The following is a 19566-nucleotide window of genomic DNA, read 5'->3' as shown; positions in this document are numbered from 1 at the left end:
TGTAAATAATGGTATGTGTAATTAATAATGTAGACTTGTAGTTATTATCATCACTGTGCTGCACTGTGCGTGCGTGTGTGCGTGTGCGTGTGCGTGTGCGTGTGTGTGTGTGTGTGTGTGTGTGTGTGTGTGTGTGTGTGTGTGTGTGTTTTGTGTGACATGGACAGGGGACATGGCCTTGAAATCTGCCCACGCCATTCCCAGCCCCTGCGTAATGTCATTATCTGTGTGTGTTTAGTTTGTACAGGGCACAAGTGATCCCCTCTGTGCCAACAGTAAACTAACTTTTAGAGAGAATGCTCCACTATTATACACCATACAGACTAATCTTACATCTCATGTCTCATGAATTATTGTATTGGGGGGGGGGGGGGGGGGGGATCTCATCCCTATCAGTGTTACTCTTAAGTATGTAAGTAGGACTGATAAACTTAGTGCCACAGGAGATAAATAAATGTTAGATAAACATTTGTTAAATATGGAAATAACTTTGAGCCAAAAGAAGGAACATGGAGTGGGGCCCCAACTAGCCAATGGAAAACAGTGACCTGTAATAAACATACTTGTTATGATTATATTATACTAATGTATAATACTTCCCAAGTGAACTTAACCTGGTATTGCTTACTGTACAACAGCATATCGTTACTTTAGAGGGTCGCCTTGTACAATGTTAGCTTATAAGAAATGATGTATAACAAGCGGCAAACTCCTGTAAGGTTTTGTGGCATGTATACTGTATATTGCAAAACATATGGATTGTGTAACTGTTATGTCTGAATCATGTGAATGTTATGTTTAGTGTTAATATGATAGTTGATGGGCTGGCATCAGTGTATTTACTTTAGGCAGATTTAATGATAACAATCTACAACAACGGCTCTGGAATAATGCCACGGCCTGTACACAATCACAGTCCCTGTAAAGAGTCGGTATGAATGTGAACATGACATGGATGCTTAGTAATGTATTCAATACTACTATTTTTGGAGAAACAATTGGGATATTTGCTAAATTTAAAACATCTTGAAATAATGTTAATGTTGCATAATAATGCAAAAGGAAAGCCCTTCATATACCTCATTTTGTCACAGTCTCATTCTCAATCAGATAAAGTGGGCACAGTTACTGTATACCCAAGAGTCGATATTCACATCCTACTCGTCCGTGAACTGCTCTTGCCCAATATTCACTATTATTATCAGTAGTGGCACACCATTAAAGGCACTTGCAACACATTCATCATCATGACTAACCCTGGAGTATGTCTCAGAGTCCATAACACCACATGGACCACATTGTGGTGATCCTGGAACTGACAGAATGACAGTAGAACTGTGGAAATATGGGTGCGTACTAGTGTAAATAGATTAAATTACTTTGAGGTGATGGAATCGAAAGTGCAATGTTGACCTGGCATTACGTATACCGGGATTACATCAGTTTTATGATTTGGCACTCCTTTATGGCAAAGCTGATTCCCCCCCCCATCCTGAGTTTATTTGGTACTAGTGTAGGGAATTCTCAAAACTTATTTTTTCAGTTCAAACCGGGACCAATGGAAATGAGGTCTCAACAATATTTGTCCTCATTTGGGTAGATTTATTCTTTACATAAGAATAAAATCACAGGGGACATGGAACAAGAGTACGGACAGACGCACGCGCACACACACACACACACACACACACACACACACACACACACACACACACACACACACACACACACACACACACACACACACACACACACACACACACACACACACACACACACACACACACTCACACTTGGAAGGCGAGCTTGTAACTGTGAGTCAGCTGAGCTCTAAAATGAGTCAAGCAATCTGCTACCGGGCTCCTTTCCTTTCTCAAAGCCCTGCCTCATTTCTCCCTCCCTCCCTCACATACAGACATGTATCTTTTCGTTGAAATGGGGCCCCGCCTCACCTCATCATTCGCGTAATTTCCTCTCTCTGCCAGTTTAATCAGCAACGACCATTATGTCAATATTGTGCCAACAGCAATACATTTGTGTGAGAGGAAACTTGATATTGAAGAGGTCATTATCATTGTTCACGTGATATCAGGTGATCAGGAAACATGCCTTCAGCTACAATGACGTTTGGTGAGGTGTTTTGGGGTCAAATGGGTTTTTGTTTATCTGAAAAGGTTTGCATTTGTGTTTATCGAAGTGTTTTTGAATGACTGTCTCCCATTTCAGTTATTGAAACCTCAAACAAAATATCTTCTTTGTTCAGAATATTGTGCTTTTATTATACAGTGAAGCAGTGCTTCACAAGGTGCTATATCAATTACAATTATTATTGTAAGTTGTATCATTGATGTATGATGCTGCCAGGTTATGGAGAGCAACATGCTTTATAATCTTCTAATAATAGTCTTGTACAAGTCTTCTACAAGTCTTGTGACAATACAAGTCACACAAGTCTTGTATAAATTACGATTCCACATTGCTTGGGAGAGATGCCATTGAGCTTTCCGACATCTGCTTTGAGTTTCCAGGACTCTACCTGACTTCAATGTAGTCAGTACCCTGCAAGACTGGCGGTAATGTCACACATAATGATTCTCTCCCATATGAGACTCTGGCGTACGTGCATGAGGACGTAGAAGTACAGAGAGGGGTACAAAGAGGGAAGCAGTAAAACTGTAAAACACGGCCCTCTCCTAGTCCGTCACCGTGACTCAACAGGAAATGATGGAGCACGAGTTGGGTGAGGGAAAGAGAGTGATGGAAAGGAGGGAGGACTGTGGGAGCGGGGGGGGGGGGGGGGTTGGGGGGGTAGGACAAAGAAATGAAGGCTTTGACTCTGTCATGCCTCAGGATTCCAAAACATGTTCCTAGCCCAGAGAGGGAGAGAGAGAGAGAGAGAGAGAGAGAGAGAGAGAGAGAGAGAGAGAGAGAGAGAGGAGGGGGGGGTGTCCAGACAGCAGTAGTTTTCTGGGGAAAACTGTGGGCAGTGAAACACACATATGGCCTAGTCATTTTTTCCTCCTTCAACTTTGCAAGCTGGAATGATCACACACACACGCACACGCACACGCACACGCACACACACACACACACACACACACACACACACACACACACACACACACACACACACACACACACAATTTTTAGGTACTTTTACTTTACTTGAGTATTTCCATACTTTATACGTTCTTACTTTATACTTCTTGACATCTCAGAGGAAAATTTACTTTTTACTTTTAGTTGTCAGATTCAGACATTGCAAGACATTACCACCCTATATATACAGTATACTTTGGCTATTCGGAAATAGCTATACAACTAGCTCACAACGTGTTGCATCATGATGTTGTACATCTGTTGTAGATTTTCAAAACATTTTATGAAATGGGACATCCTGCATAAGTATAGTTGTATGTAAATACTTTTGTACATTTACTCAAAAAACATTACATCACATACTACTAAATTCCTAAGTTTTTGCTCAGACTTGACTGATTTCCTATTATTGAATCAACCGCCATTACGCATAATAATCCATATGGAATCAATAAAGCATTCGACCCTATGAATGTGGTGATTCAAAGGTCTTTGAACCCGACAAAGCTGAATGTAGGCACAGAAAAAAGCAAATATTTGTGTCTGTCCTGTCGATTTCCCAAAAATGATGGTGGAGGTTCCCTGTATGTTGCTTAAGGTGAGACATGGTAGGTGAATAGGGAAAAAAAAGTTAACTAATAGCTATCACAATGAAACTTCTCCAGTTGATTACTTATATTAAAACTAAGATTTTTTGTATTACAAGTTTTCTGAAATTATATGTTTAAATATGCAAATTAGGCATTATATGCGCTACTTTGCATACATTTCGGGACGATAAATCTGAAGATTCAAAATGATTGTTTCATTTTGTTGACATATTAGAGACAAAGAAAATTACAGAAGGGATTTTAGATATCTCTAATTATCACTCCACAAATCAGAAAATAGTGTCAACAGGCATAAAAAAAACCAATTATCGGCATGTTTTTAGGTATAAAATGTGATGTAAATCAGGCTGTGAATGATATATCAACAAACCCATCTGTAAATATCTGCAGAATATGGTTATGAATAAGACTGGAAAGTTTGGTGTATGTGAGTGCAACTGAAGTGGAGATTCTTTGTCCCAGGTATGAGGAAAACTCATTTTGAGTAAACGGCCTTTAAATAATTGTATTGTACAATTCCAAAACGTTTTATTTGAAGCCACTATTTTGAGACAAAATATCTCATCCAAATCTTGGCAACAACATATAATGCCATATATCATTGGAAAGGTCTGGACCTCGAGCTGACTGTGGTTTGATCTAAATATGGTCACTTCCTTTGTACCAACAACCAATCATGAAAATTGAGAGGGTGGATTTTCACCCAGCAAAACGAGCTGTCATTGGCTAAAATAAACATCTAAATCTGTGTTTTGAATGTTTATTTTGCTTTAGTTTGGAAGAAAACATGTTTAGGAAGTAAAATAGCAAAAATGAAAGTCTTATAATTAAATTCTTGTGCTGAAATATTATTTCACAATGAAGTTATGATGCTTTTTGAAGTGCATTCAAACTACCAAAGGAAATACATTTGTGTCTGGAAAAAAAGGAATCTGAAAATTAATAAAATCCTGTCTCCATTCCAATACAGTTAACATAGACTGTAATACAGAATAAAAACGTAATGTTAAATGAAATGCTGCATGCCCCACAATCCCCCCTTCCTATTTCAATTACAACTAACTTTAATGAACTGGCTCTCATCTTTATGTGGCTGCCTGCGGAAGGCCTCCTGCTGGGCCCCTCAAGCCTTGCTGCTCCAGCTGAGGACAGGAGCACGGGTTTAGGGAAGCTGGCCAGTCCTCCGATGCTGTATCCTGGGCAAATAAAGAATCACTCCTTTCATGATGGAAGTTGGAACCCCTATGCGTTTCATTGTTTCTGTCACCATGAAATCAGTTATCACACTGGCTTTAAATCACTTTAATCCCTGCCATTTCCTCACTCCCCTCTTTCACCCACTTGGCATTCTGGGGGAAAAGGGTTTCTGTAGAGAGGCCTCAGTAAGACTGCACATAATTAGCTCTGTGTGTGCACTGTGCAGATGCTTGCGTACATCTATGCATTTATTTTTGCCATAAACTTTGTTCACTAGATCTGCGATTTGATTTACAAAACCGATAGCCAACATTTCAATCTCAGTGCAAGTTTCACAAAACATAAAACTATACCTATATACCAGCCTACTAACTTTCTATGTTTGTTCAATTATGTTTTGTTCTTAATAGAGTTCCATGTGAGGGCTAACAAGCAAGGGCAATATAAATCTCTTCCTCCCATCCTCCTCTTCCTCCCAGTGGATTATGGGTCTTTGATAACAGAGCCTGGACAAGGTCAAAGGCCGTGGTGGGTAGCCCACTCAGATATTTGAGGAGTCCACTTCCTTCCTTACGCCTCCATCTTGTCATGGCTCAACCAGAGACCCACAGTTCATCAATTGAAAGACTGTGATTCTTCAGGTGGTGTGTTTTTCAAATCACACTTCTATCTTGTGTGGACTGTATTTCAAAGTACAACTGAAAGAACAGTATTTTTTATCAGATAACAATGTTACATTATCCTATGTAATTATTTATATTATGTATAATATATAATGTTAGTTATATTGCTTAATTAAAGACCACATAACATTAAGCCAGAACAAATACAGTATATTTGGCAGGCTTCAGAGGATGAACCAGTTGCATGAATGTTTCATGTCAAGCATAACCTAAACAAGGAAACGGTGGGTGGAAAAGCTGAGGTGAATTGATATACTGTATGTATTCCTATATTGTTAACTCTATATATTGGTACAATAAAAAACAGAAGAAATGTGCTAAATTTAGTGTTACTATATATATTGTATTGACCTGGCACAATAAAAAACACAGAAGAAATGTGCTACATTTAGTGTTTACTGTGTTTCCTTGTTTTTATTTGAAAGCAGAAAATTTGAAGTCAATTGCTATTTCATGTTTAAACACAGCTGGTTATTCTATAAGGGTATTCCCCCTGACACAATGTCATCAGCTGAAGCCTACACAAATGTATTTACCATACAACTTGTATGTTATCACCTACTTCATCTACTATGAGTGATTGCTTTTCAACAAGGAATTAATTTTATTTTCGTGTATATAATTCACAGATACAGTCTCGACTCTCGACAAATGTGAAGAATCCATAAAGACTCTTATTGCACAGATTAAATAGTTGGTTTAACACATCACAAAGAAACAGGGGTTTTATAAAACAAAACACCAAATCCCCCAAAATGCTAAGGATAATCATTCCCTGCAAGAACTAGACAAATAACTTGTCTGAATCTTTTATTTTGGACTAAGAGTTCAATGGTAACTGGTACATTTATATAGCGCTTTTATCCAAAGCGCTTTACATAGTTAGAAATCGAATGATCTAGGCCTATATCAATTGCATTTTAGGTCACAAGCTAATTTAAGAATTATAATTAAACATTTGATTAGTTCCACAATCACAAGTGTTGTTGTTGTCTTTTTCAAATTCAAGGCAAATTCAATGGGGTTTGATTGATGAGGACATGAGGCTAGCTAGCTGAGTAACCACTTTTAAATCTATATTAAAAGGCTGTTTAATCCCCTTAATGCAGCAGCTAGAACATTTGTGTACTTGTTTTATTTGCTTTATTGTTGTTGTTGTTTTGTAACTTTTTATTGGTTGCAAAATTACTTTGATTTATTTAATTGTATTGCAAAGCACTTTCTAACATTGTTAAGGTAATAATAATAAATAATGTGTATTTGTATTATTACATCTCTTCTTAAGCAAGAAAGAAAGAAAGAAAGAAAGAAAGAAAGAAAGAAAGAAAGGGGTACAGATGTGGGAGGGAAGGTTTCTGACTGCCATGACAGCTGTGAGGGACAGAGGTCTCAAAGCAGGAAATGACTCGACCTCCCCTGTGGGAGTCTGGCCCACCCCGGCAACAACCCCCATAGCTCCTAGCACCATGGGTCACTGTTAGCGCCTACAGAGGCCCACAGAGCAACAGCAGAGCAGAAAACCTGTCAGCACAGGTGGTAAAAATATCACACTTGTGTGAAGTGAGGGACACTCTTATCATCATACATCATCATACATCACATTCTGTGGTCAGCCAAGCATCTTCCAGGCGTCTTCACTTTTCTACCCTCACTTTTTTACCCACTTTTACCCACTTTTAGTCCCTGAAACTAGTAATAATTTTATTGGGGCACTAGGAATTCATTAATACACACTTTAGAAGACAGAATATTTTATGTTCATAATATGCTTATGCTATATGGTTGCACTTGTGCATAATACACTTCAATACATAGGCTCGGCCATTAGGCCATCTACACGATAAAAGGAGTACCTTTTCCCCCCTTGTCTTATATGCAATTAAACTATATATATAGTCTACTTGCCAGCCAATAGAGCCCCATTGTGAACCCAGACATGTTGAGTACACCAAGGTTTTATGTTGAGTATGGGTCCCCAGTATGTAGAAACTGCCAGATACTAATTTGCATATGTTGAGCAATTTTCATGTGACCATACCATTTACAACCTATAGAAGGGGGGGAAAAAAAAATCAAAATTTCATCATGCTTTATGTGACAATGTCAAACTAGGGGGTTTGCATGATGCTGAATCCATTCATATTAGTTTTGCTAAAAAATGCACTCATTGGGCTAAAAACGGCCATAGCCACTTGCTACAAATGTATGCTGACATCATCACATTTGTGATGACGCTATGGCCGTTTTTAGCCCAAGGAGTGTTTTTTGTGCAAAACTAATGCTTGGAATGGATTCAGCATCATGCAAACCCCCTAGTTTGACACTGCACATGCTACTTAAAGCATGATGAAATTTTCCTCTCCATATTATGCCAATTATGAAAATTGCTCAACATATGCAAGTTAGCATCCGCCAGTTTCTACATGCTGGGGACCCATACTCAACATTTCTAACATAAAACTTTGGTGTACTCAACATGCCTGGGTTCACATTCTGGCAAGTGTACCCTGTACCCTGTAGGCTTATGTGTTTTTGTTTTGCTGTACAAATAATTGATAAACAGCTATTTTACCTGTGTGTGTGCTCTATTTATTATGACCTTATGCACGCAATATGATGAGCTATAGCTAACATTATGTCACAAGTAGTAAGACTGGACATGGAAGGGAAACTGTACCAATATTTTCATTGCACATTGGTAGAATGACAAGTCCGAAACAGAATACCGGTAGGCCTTCTTTCCAAAATTGTGGAAAATGGTAATGATCTATTCTAGGATGGTTGTTATGTGCTTGATTGCTTGAATACTTGAGTCAGAAATGTAAACAGCACGGAGGTACAGTAAGACATTTAGGCTAAAAGGACAACACAAAAAGGTCCTGGGACCCATATTTGGGTCACAGAGACGTTTTTATGGCTCATGAGTCATGATTCATGAGTAAATAGCCCTTTTTTGTTTCCTACTTTTTAAATACTGTTTCAAAAAATAAAATACAAATTCAGAAATTAAAAATCTGATAAAAAAAAAAAACACCTTAAAAAATTCAAAAGAATTGCACACATCTTCAAAAAAAATTAAGATTATATGATGTATAGGCCTGAGTAGCGGAAACACGTCCGTTTGTCAGAGACTGCTGCTGCTATAAATTAAAGAATTCAAAGAAAAATCGCATTGTGAGTGCAGTAAGGCTTGTTTCATTATTGGTGAATTCAGTGTGAACAAAATAATCACACCCGTGTGAACTGAGCGGTGCAGGCTGCTCAACAACACCGCTGGCTGGCTGCAGTTATAGAGCATAACAGTGAGCGTGGTTTTCTGGACCCATAGAGATTTTCAAAAATATTTACATTAATTATTTTAAACCTAGAATCCAGCCATCCAGGATCCTGGTGAATCATGACCATAACACCTTTGATTCTGTGAAGAAAGAAAAATGAAAACCACTAATGTGGGTGGGTGACGTGACATGCTGTCCTTTGCTGTCCTCAGTGTCAAACGCGTATAAATAAAATATATATTTGTCAAAAACCTTCTGAATATTGTGCAGGACATTATGCTTTATGTGAACATACTCAAGATTAAAACATTTCATTCCTCATTTCTTCAGAATTTTCAACCAAACATAGCAAAACTCATATGGTGCGACTGTCCTGGCCCTGTTTCTCAAAGTAGGAACTTGAATAAAACTAAGGGGAAAAAATGCTAAAATTCTTTTAAAAATTCCATAAATATAATATAGATGTTTATTTGTGAGCCTAATCTTTTCAAAGTCCAAGCATAATGTTTTCAGTAATTTCTGATCAAAAAGATTTTGTCCCCCAAACCAAAATCATATTGTGTGACACCATTTTGGGAAATTTCAACAGGCAATTGTTTGGACACCCATTGGGATAGAGAGGTCCTTCTTCAGTAAGGCTGCTCAGCACTTGCATTACAATAGCATGACAGGTGTCTGTGGTGAATTATCATTTTAACATTTCCATGAAATACGATCTTGTTGGAACGCTGACCAATGCGACTCATCCGAGTGTCTGTGGGTGTGACACCTTTTTCATTAAAAAAGCTAAAGTTATTAGATTTTTTGATCATAATTACATGTAAATCTATGTTGCTTTGTTATAGCTAGCATGTTGTTAGCATGCTAATGTGTAGCTAGTAGCCTCAAGGTTATGTTAAGTGCAGAAAACATAATATGGTGTGACACTATATCATAATGGTGTGACTGTCTGCCTGTCACGCCATATGACTTTTTTGTCACACCATATGATGCAAACTGTATTTTCCTACAGATATAACAATAAATAACAAAGACCCATGTTTCTTTTGTCCATTTAAACATTTGTTTTAAACAGCTTCACATAAAATCTGCAACTATCCACAATAAAATGTGTTTAATTTTGTTTTATTAAGTCATTTGCATGTTATTCAATGTTAAAGCAATTTTCCTGTTGCTGTTTTTCCTGAGTAATTGTTTAATCAATCTGTAAAGTTCAGTACTCACTAATAGGTAGGTTAAAACACAGTTTGCTTTGAGAAATGAAGATATGATCATACGGTGTGACACTAAATCATTTGGTGTGACGTTCCAAATAGTGAAAAAATCATACCTTTATTAATGATGAAACCATTAATGTTCATGGATTACATAGCAAATAGTATCAGGAAGAGTCACAAATATTTGTGTAATTTTAGAGAAAGTTGTGTCACAATAAATACAAAATATGTTGAAAGACCGACAACATGGGCCTCACATTGAGTGTTGATTACGAAAATAATATACAGATTTAAGACATTTTCACAAAACTATAGTGGATTACAGGTTAGTTATGATAAAGGACTTTGATAAAGTGAGTAACTTAAGAAAGGTGTACTCCATTTTCATTTTATAAACAATTATTGTCATGTCACACCATATGATGATTTTAGGCACAAGTACAACAAAATGCTGAATAAATTCTGATTCCAATAAAATATCTAAAAACAAAATATGTTTCCATAAAGATGAGAGTGAGTAGAACAAAAGTAAATAATTTTTATTCCTGTTATTTAAAGGTTTTTAAAAAACACTTTTTTAGGGGTGTCACGTCACTGACCCATATACAAAGGGTATTTATTAAATGTAGTATATCATATCATTAATTATATAAAACAATATCACAGAATCAAAGGTTTTATGGTCATGATTCACCAGGATCCTGGATGGCTGGATTCTATAGGCTTAAAATAATTGATATCAATATTTTTGGAAATAAAGGTAATGGGCTGCACAATGCAGTCTTGGTGTGTGCTTCCATTATATGATTTGAACGGGTAACGCACCATAAGTCAGAGCGTGGTGGTCACAAGAAAAAGTATCAATATTTTTGGAAATCTCTATAGGAAAAATGAATGGCCGATTTTTCAGTGGGTCCAGAAAACCACACCCAACACTATGCTCTGTATGTGTATATGGCAATTTGTGTGCTAGGTACCACATTGAACAAAATCTGTTAGAGATTCCTGACCATTCACACTGCACTAACTATAGAGTCTATGGCCCTCATTTATCAACGCGGTGTACGCCCAAATTTGGGTGTACACCGCATTACTAAATGAGGGCCTATAGTTAGTGCAGTGTGAATGGCCCTTTAGACTGCTCAACAGTGCCACTTTAGGTCACCCAGCGGCATTGCAGCTGTTGAGGCCTCATACTCAGACATACATACATACATACATACATACATAAAGAATCGGTCACTCATTGGAGCGGTTTGGCACCGCTCAAAAAGTGTGCTCCTCAGAGCACAGGTCTCTGCCAGGCCGGGTTGCCTACACAGGGCCTGCAAACTTAAACATCTTGATCACATGACCCCAGAGATAATGTGTAGGCTACTGTTGCACTGCACAGTTTGACACCTATTCATAGACCGATTTGCCTCACTAATCCTGCCCGCCTATATGAGCACACTCATCCTGGGCATAGAAGCCACCGAAAAAAGCAGATCTACAAACACACCATAGTGTGTCCCATAATATGTTTGCATATGAATTCAAATATTAAGTAACTGTGGAATATAACATTAATTGATGAAGACAAGCAATTCATGATCATCAATGTATGACTAATGCATGCATCATAAATTCAGTTAAGTTAATTAAGTTAATTTAAGTTAATTTAAGTTAATTTAAGTTAATTAAGTTAATTTACATCTTAGGTTAGGGTGGTGAGTGACCGTGATGACAAACGTGGATAGTAAGGTCACAGCTTTCAAAACAACATCATGAGCCTTCCTCCACCATGACTGGAGCTGCCAATCTTCAACTTGTTGTGCTCAATATATTGTACTCCTGCCAAAACCCACCCACGTACTTTTACTCCCACACATTCCCTTGAGTTTACACACGTCCTCTTCCAATATTGTTTACAGCCCTAGCTACTGAGAACATATATGCATTGATTGCTGCAGGCCTATACTTGGAAAATGCAATTAACTTCAATTGTGATTCTTTGAAAACAGATCAAAGTGATCTATGTGGCCATTGCAAAACAAGACTCTATTGTATTCAGAATTGATAGGTCGAAGTCTGTCTGTCAAAAAAGTGCAATCTCTGATTAGACCTGATTTATGCAATTTTGTGGACAGTAGCACTCCAGGAAAATGTCTGTGTGCATATATAGCCTACACAGAGAGAGATTGGGGTAATTTGAGTGCAACATGATTTCCAACATGCCTGTTGTGCTTTGTCTGCAGACTGCATGGTCCTGAGAAAGGATAAACATCGGTGTCTCATTCTCATGTAGCCTACTTGGCTAAAAGGCTTCATGCCAGGAATTGGTGTGTAAAGGTATTATGCTGTGACTTGCTGTCAATGATTGAACGGCCCAAGAGGAATGAATAACGTACATTCTGTTTTATGGTGGATTCTCCTTTTAAGGGGTGGGGGGATGGGCGGAGTTCTATTCAAGTGCTGGATACATTAGAGGGGGCATGGAAACGTCACTGGGAGAATTTCACGAGCCAGTGTTGACAGAGAAGAACATTACACGTGGTTCACTTCAGTATCGACAGTTGAAGCTGAAGTGAAGCATCACTCGCGCGCCCAGCAAGGATATTCCATGATCGGCCAATCCATATACTGTAGCCTGCTGTATCAGAGGGGATTCAGGGGAAGATACTGATCTCCTGCTGCCTGTATTTCATGGTAAGTTGCTCAATTCGTTGGTCTAGCGAGAAATTTGCCATTAAAATTCGACAAAACCACTTACGATAAAGTAACCTAGAGAATGATCTAATCCCAAATGGAACGTCGAAGCTATCTTTAATTTATTACATACTAGGTTTTAAACTGCTTGACTAGATTAAAGCTATGGTCCATGTTTGTCACATTTGCGGGGGGAAACAACCAGCTAGGGAGACGGTGTCTGTTTTGAGTATAGCCAACTTTTATACACCCAACTTTTAGTCAATCGCGATCGTGTCTGTGTGTGCGGCCGGCTACCACCCAATGACCAAACATTTCGCATTTGGAAAGAATCTGCAGTCTAGATGGGTCAGTTGGTGGTCACTGGTCAACACTGGTCGGAGGACCGAGAATATGCGCTCTCTCTCAATCTCGTTGCCTGCAGGACATCCCGTCTGCGTGTGCCAAGTCCCAGGCAGGCTGAGGCAGCGATTGCGTCGCTTATCTCCCAATGGGGGGCTCATATATAGTCGCATGTGGGCATGTCAAGTTCTATTAAATCCTTGCTGAAATTTGAATTTTGCAAGTCTAATAAACGGTAACCTCTATGTAATATATAAATCACTCGCTATACTCATGACACAAACAAAGCATACATCCCTTGGTATATTGACTTAAAACAAAGCAGAATTTAAGGCCTATGCCAATCTGGGAATCCATGGTAATATATATAAAATCTTATTTTGTTTTTGCACAACCTACCTTTTGGCCCATTTCTTAGCCCACTTCCTCCTGGGTGTTTCTGGGTCTGGGTTTATTCCAATAACACTAAAATATGTTTAGGGTAGTGGTGCTGTTTGAAACGCTTTGGAAATTCTACCTCGGTATAGGTTTCAGGACAGGTTGCAAGGTGATGTGATCATTTCATTTGATAGAGTGGATGCGCTTTACTTTCTATCTGTGTCAATAAATATGCCTATGGCTATTGAAGTAGCCTAAGATTTAGACTCTCATAGATGTATTTATCGATTCTGACAGATTATGTCAGAATCGATAAGCCTAATTACTTTGGTTAAAAGCTAGAACATCAACCCAAACTGGACTGCAGCACAATTGAAGCCCATACCTTATGGCCATCTCTGCATGTCACCATGGCATGTCTTCAGCTCTGACCTCATGGGAGAGTTCTCGAGGATTTTCAGGCTCTCCGCGGAGCGAACACACACTTTACAAAGGCCCATTCAGGCCAGAGTGGCCCCATTCATGCAGGCTGAGTAATTGCCGGTAGAATTCACAATTGTTCAGCTTCTTCCATCGCCGATGTTCACTGGCGGAAGTGACGCCAGAAACAGTTGTTTTAAGAATGACATAAATATTCAAACAGGTGCATAGGTCAGTTTCTCGTTTGTAGTGATTTGCGGTTGCATTATGCATGCTCTGCGTGTTTGCGCCCACAGTGAGTGTACAACTAAGCCCCATGTATTAGTTAGTGAAACAATACAAGATCAGATTGTGACTGCAAGGGAGTGGATGGGTTTGAATGATTAGGCCTACACTTATAATTGAGTCCCCCGGCGTCCCTCGCGATGGGGGTGGAAGTTACTGAAATTAAATCTGCAGCGCTTCATTGTTCAGTGCAATGTTATGGCCTTTCAGAAGCAGTCATTAGAGGGGAAGCGCCGCCCTTAATTAGGCTACCTTTATTAATAGACTGTGTAGGATTTAGTTTCCATGCAGGCAAGTTGGCCAATCCAGTGCAAAGTATCCAAATCACATTAAAATAGGATTTTTGTGAGACATCGATATCCATATAATTGTCCTATGGCATTTGTTTTTCATTTTTGTCTTCATTAGTGATGAAATATTCAGATGACAGGAGGGTGACCCATGCAGTAGCCTAATTACAATGGCAGAGTATACAACACAAAGTCACAGATTAAAGCCCCTGAAAAAAAGCTATATGTGTTCATCAATAGGCTATATTATATGTGTCCTTCCATTTATCTAGACTAGTCTGTACAATTGATTTAGGCTACCACCACTAATCTATAATCATTCAATAGGACAGAACAAGACAAGACAAGACAACAAAACTATTTAATTCCTGGAGTCTGTTTTTGGTCATATATGTTAGTGGAGTCTGTCATTGTACCATCAGAGAAACATTGCACAATTACCCTGTTCAAATGGCAGACAGCGCTTCCACACTGTGGGCGCGTATAGCATTAATTACTACAGAGGATGCCTGGCACAGCTACAAAAAGGAGGGAGGGATGAAAGGAGTGCTCTGGCCTTCCCACTTCTGACCCTGAGGTTGCTTAATACCCCATTCATCAGACAAATGGCTTTAAGTTGGAACTACAAAAGAGAGCACACACAGCGCAGTTAGCCAAGCTACAGTATGCTGCCCTCTAAAATCAGAGCAAGAATTATTTGAGTAGTGAAACTCGACTTTTACTTCAAAATGTATCGCCTGGCTTGTTATCAGTAAAGAAAGGGTTAGTGTATTTGTGTATCAGCATGTATGAAAATAAATAAATAAATAAATAATACTATATATTGGATTTAACGCTTAATAATGCTGCATATAGGATTTAACTGCAAACATTCTTCTTCTGAAACTTCCAGAGCTAAACAACCACAGGACTTTAGTCCAAGTCCTAGTTGTGTAGTTGTGTTATTTAACTTTTTGAATTGCACATAATGTAATTCTTGATGTTGGTCTTTGTAAGCCTACTATGGAGGTTGGGTTTTTGTGTTGTACACTGTGTCTCGTTTCTATGGTACCTGTAGTAGTAGTTGTTTCAATGCAATGTAACATGCCTGGCATTTTATCCATACATATAATATATTATACATATTTATTATTTATATATTGTTTTTTTCTTATCCTGTATTCTCCCTGTAGCTTGCAAGTCATCACAATGAAGGTATAACTTTAACTGAGCTGACTGTAATGGGACATTTGACCAGCACGTCACAGATCCTGATGACTTATAACAATACAACGTCCGGATCTGTTACAACATGGATGGGAGCCTCTCGAACTACTGGGGACAGCATGACATGAGCAGGTAAGCACATGCCATACTAAAACAGATTTGTACAAGAAATGTACATCACTTTAGCAGACAGGAGAGTAATATATCACGATAAGAAACATGTAATAATTATTGTTCTTGTGGACCAAAAATGTTTCATATCCATTGGCACAAAACGTGAGTGAGTGGGGGCTGTGATTAACCAAGGGGGTCCAAATCTTTTCTGGGTTCTGTAGTGGAATTGTCATCTTGTTTCACATGGTGTGGAGTTGTTTTTAGCAGTTCTGATAACAAAGGGGCCCAAGGGAAGAATTAACTAATAAGCCCAAAGCACCATGGCCATTTTATGCATTATGTCATGCTTGTTATTTCACTTATAACTTACTTGTGACAGGTTATGTACAGGAATCATTTACATACAGCCCCGTATGTATTTCTCAATCTCTCTTGTTTTTCAGCTTGTGCTTTGGCCTGGGTAATGATATGGAACACAATCGGACAAGGTTTCAGCAACAGCAGGTGTCCAAGGAATTTGAAAGTGAGTAAACTAAACAATAACATACTTGTCTTTAAGCCCATTAGTTGTAAAGTGAATTGAAATTTGAATACTTCTTACTCTTATAACTAATAGATCATGCTCATAGATAGTTGTAATTTAAAGGATGGCTTCAACAACCCATTACTGTTGACATCAGAATTCTTATACCTTAAAAAACAGCTTACCAGGTAGTACAGTACAGTGTTGTAAATAAAAAAGTAGTGTTTGCAACAACAGTGTGATAATTTAAAACACAAGTAATATCAATACAATTCTGAAAAAACAGATGAACAAAAGAAAATTTGTTTTTGCATCAATTAAAGCGGAGGTTGGTATAAAAGACAACTCAGAAGCACAGGAAGGAAGGCAGGAAGAGAGACTATCACTGTCTGGTCACCAGCTGTTCTTGAGGTCGGATGTTTTTCCGGAACCTCAGCAGAAGGTTACGGGAAGCTTTTATTGAGATTGCCGTTTGTCTTTCTGATAAAAACGATTATTCTCACTCACTGCAATCAGAGTGTTGTGACTGATGTTTGACAAAGAGGGTGATAGGTTAAGCGGCTGTATGACCCCATTTCCTTCATGTTGAGTAAAACAGAAAGGGTTTCTTCCCACTCCAAGTTAGTTTCTGAGTGTTGCTTCTACTGAAGAAAATACTAAACAAAAAATACCAGTTAACTCTTTGTGGTAGCAGAGCTTTCCAATACAAAACGCTTTCAGCTTTACAAGTAAAGATGCAATTCAGGATGTGCATATCTTTGATGCATAATAATAATAGTTCTTCCATTTCTCCAGGCAAGTTCCCCTTCACAGAGTCTTCAATCTACGTGGAACATTCAACGCCACATCATAACTTGCCACGGCCCCACGAGGGAGACCAAGTAGTTCCTTCATTCCAAAGACTGACGGTGCTCGAGGGCCAACACCGAGATCCCAAGCCCCTTCCGCCTCTTCCTGACCCTGAGGAGCTAATGTCAGACGAGGCAGCTGACAGCGAGGTGGAGTTTTTCACCAGCGACCACCGCCGCCTTCTGCCTAAAGGCTACTCTAAGGCCCCTTGCTATGGATCTCCCACTCGGAGCAGCTTTAAGGACTTCGGCCAGGTTAACTATGGCCAGATTAACTATGCCTACCAGGAAAGCTCCTCGGCGAGTAGTAGTGGTGGGGCTGACTGTAAAGCTAATTTCTGGGCTAGCACAGATGATTCGCCAGCAGCCAGGGGATGTGTAGCTGACTCTGGGACAAGTGTAGGAGTTAATAGCTGGACAATAGGTGGGGTTAACTACAGAAGCCAAGGACAGCAATGTCAGAAAGAACATGACAGTGAACAAATGATGACAGCAGTCAGAGAAATCACCTGCAGGAAACTGCCTGACTGTCTGCAGCCTTCCAGACGACGTTTCTCCTATTCAGGCCCTGCACACCATCATCACCCTCAGAGCCTCTCCACACCTTGTGCTACTGATAAGCCTGAAGTCCCCCCTCGTATCCCCCTTCGCCCAAAGCCTTCCACTTTATCAAAGACTATCGCGGATGAATGGTCTCTTAGCAACGAGCAAGACAAGCCTCCAAAAATTCCTCCAAGGGTTCCATTGGTTCCAGTCTGCCCTCCACGCACCCCAAGTCCCAAGAGTCTTCCCCTTTATGTGAATGGTGTGATGCCTGCTACACAAAGTTTTGCTCCCAACCCAAAATACGTTAGCAAAGCCCAGCAGAGACAGCAAAGTGAAAGGGCGCCCCCTGCAGACCAGTGTTCTCCCTGCATCATTCCCATCATGAAGGATGGTAGGCAAGCCAGTACCACACACTACTTCCTCCTCCCAGGCCGACCAGCCTACATGGGCAGATTAGAAAGGCTCCTCAGTGAACCAGACAGGAAGGACAACACTATGTGCGGTACAGAGTGGAGTTGCCAGAACAGATAGAAGCCTCTTTTGTGTATTCCTAGCTGCTGAAAACCATAAAGCCTGATATACTGTATGCTTCAGCGATAAAGTGTTTTGCAGAGCAATATTATCACACAGCACTTTGTTGTTGAAACATATATCTAGATATAATCCTAAACGTAAATAATATCCCTTCTAACAATGCTGTGTAGTGGAGCCTACACTGTTGGAAAACAAATTCAACATGCTACCTGATAATTACAATGTGCTACATTCAAAACTATGCTTAAGCATAAATATTGGACCCTCGCACAGAGGGCTCCCAATGCAACAGATGCTTTATTGCGTTGGTTCCCAACCTTTTAATACTGAGTTACCACGTGTACTACCAGTTGGGAACCTCTGCTTTATTGCACCAAAATTATCTGACGTTTCGAGCACAAAGCTCTTCTTAAGACTGTCTGAAGAAAAGCCTTGTGCTCGAAATGTCACAGAACATTTTGGTATCACAGAATGCCTAACAGGATGGTATTAATGTTCAGTTTTACAAACATGACAAATAGTTGGCTGTAGGTATAAGCTGGGCTTGTACTCAGCTAATCTTCTCACATATATTCTTCTTTTGAAAATATGCCTGGCTGATTTTCATTTTTTACCATAAACTATTGAATTAGTAATAATCTTAAATCGATTTGAAATCAATCTGTATTTTTTAACTATTAAGAATTTGGTTTCTACATATATTTAGACATTTGGGTATTGCGATACATACCTTTTCATTTACATAGACTGAAACAGTTCTAATAGTTTGATTAAATTTGGCTTGTGAATATTGGGACTTAATGATTTTGATTAATCACCTTGTATTTTCTTATCTTTCTCTGAACAAGCCTTTTTGGTGTTTCCACATCTGAGCAAGTGTGTTGAAAAACATTTCCACAAAAAGACCATTAAGAATCAAGTATTGAGAAGTACGTGCCAGTCTCTTTTAAGTATCCAAACATATGGGTTATTTGCTAGCTGTGATGAAGAATCGACTCATGTTTATAAAAGTATTTATGTTCATGTAAAGGCCGCATTACATTTACGGTATACTGATATGCAGACCCGAGTTTACAAAGTTTGTTACATTGACGGGTTTTCATTCTCTTGAAGGATTATTGACTTGGTAAAAATTAATTATAATTCATAATGTCAAGTGTTCATTTTGTCAGGCTTGTGAAATTGTGTATTTTTAATCTATTTATAGAAATAAATAACTTATTCATGTTTTCAAAAAAAAGTTTACCGTCTTTTATTTATCTTTCTATAGGTACAATTCACCTGCATTACAACATACCTTTCTAAAA

At 38.9% G+C, this 19566-nt stretch overlaps 1 protein-coding gene across 1 annotated transcript; it reads left to right on the top strand.

Moving 5' to 3' along the window:
• Positions 1 to 12634: 12634 nt before the first annotated feature.
• LOC306936140 (ERBB receptor feedback inhibitor 1-like) lies at positions 12635 to 19357 on the top strand. Its single transcript, XM_079519612.1, has 4 exons — positions 12635 to 12773; positions 15661 to 15826; positions 16252 to 16331; positions 17127 to 19357. Exons 2-4 carry the CDS (start codon positions 15780 to 15782, stop codon positions 18254 to 18256), a joined length of 1257 nt encoding a protein of 418 aa, XP_079375738.1. The 5' UTR covers positions 12635 to 12773; positions 15661 to 15779; the 3' UTR covers positions 18257 to 19357.
• The last annotated feature ends 209 nt before the right edge of the window (positions 19358 to 19566 follow it).

This window comes from Electrona antarctica (assembly GCF_951216825.1).
Source record: "Electrona antarctica genome assembly, chromosome: 2".
Lineage (NCBI taxonomy): Eukaryota > Metazoa > Chordata > Actinopteri > Myctophiformes > Myctophidae > Electrona > Electrona antarctica.
The sequence above is the reverse complement of the archived record's forward strand: the minus strand, read 5'-3'. Positions and strand labels throughout refer to the sequence as shown.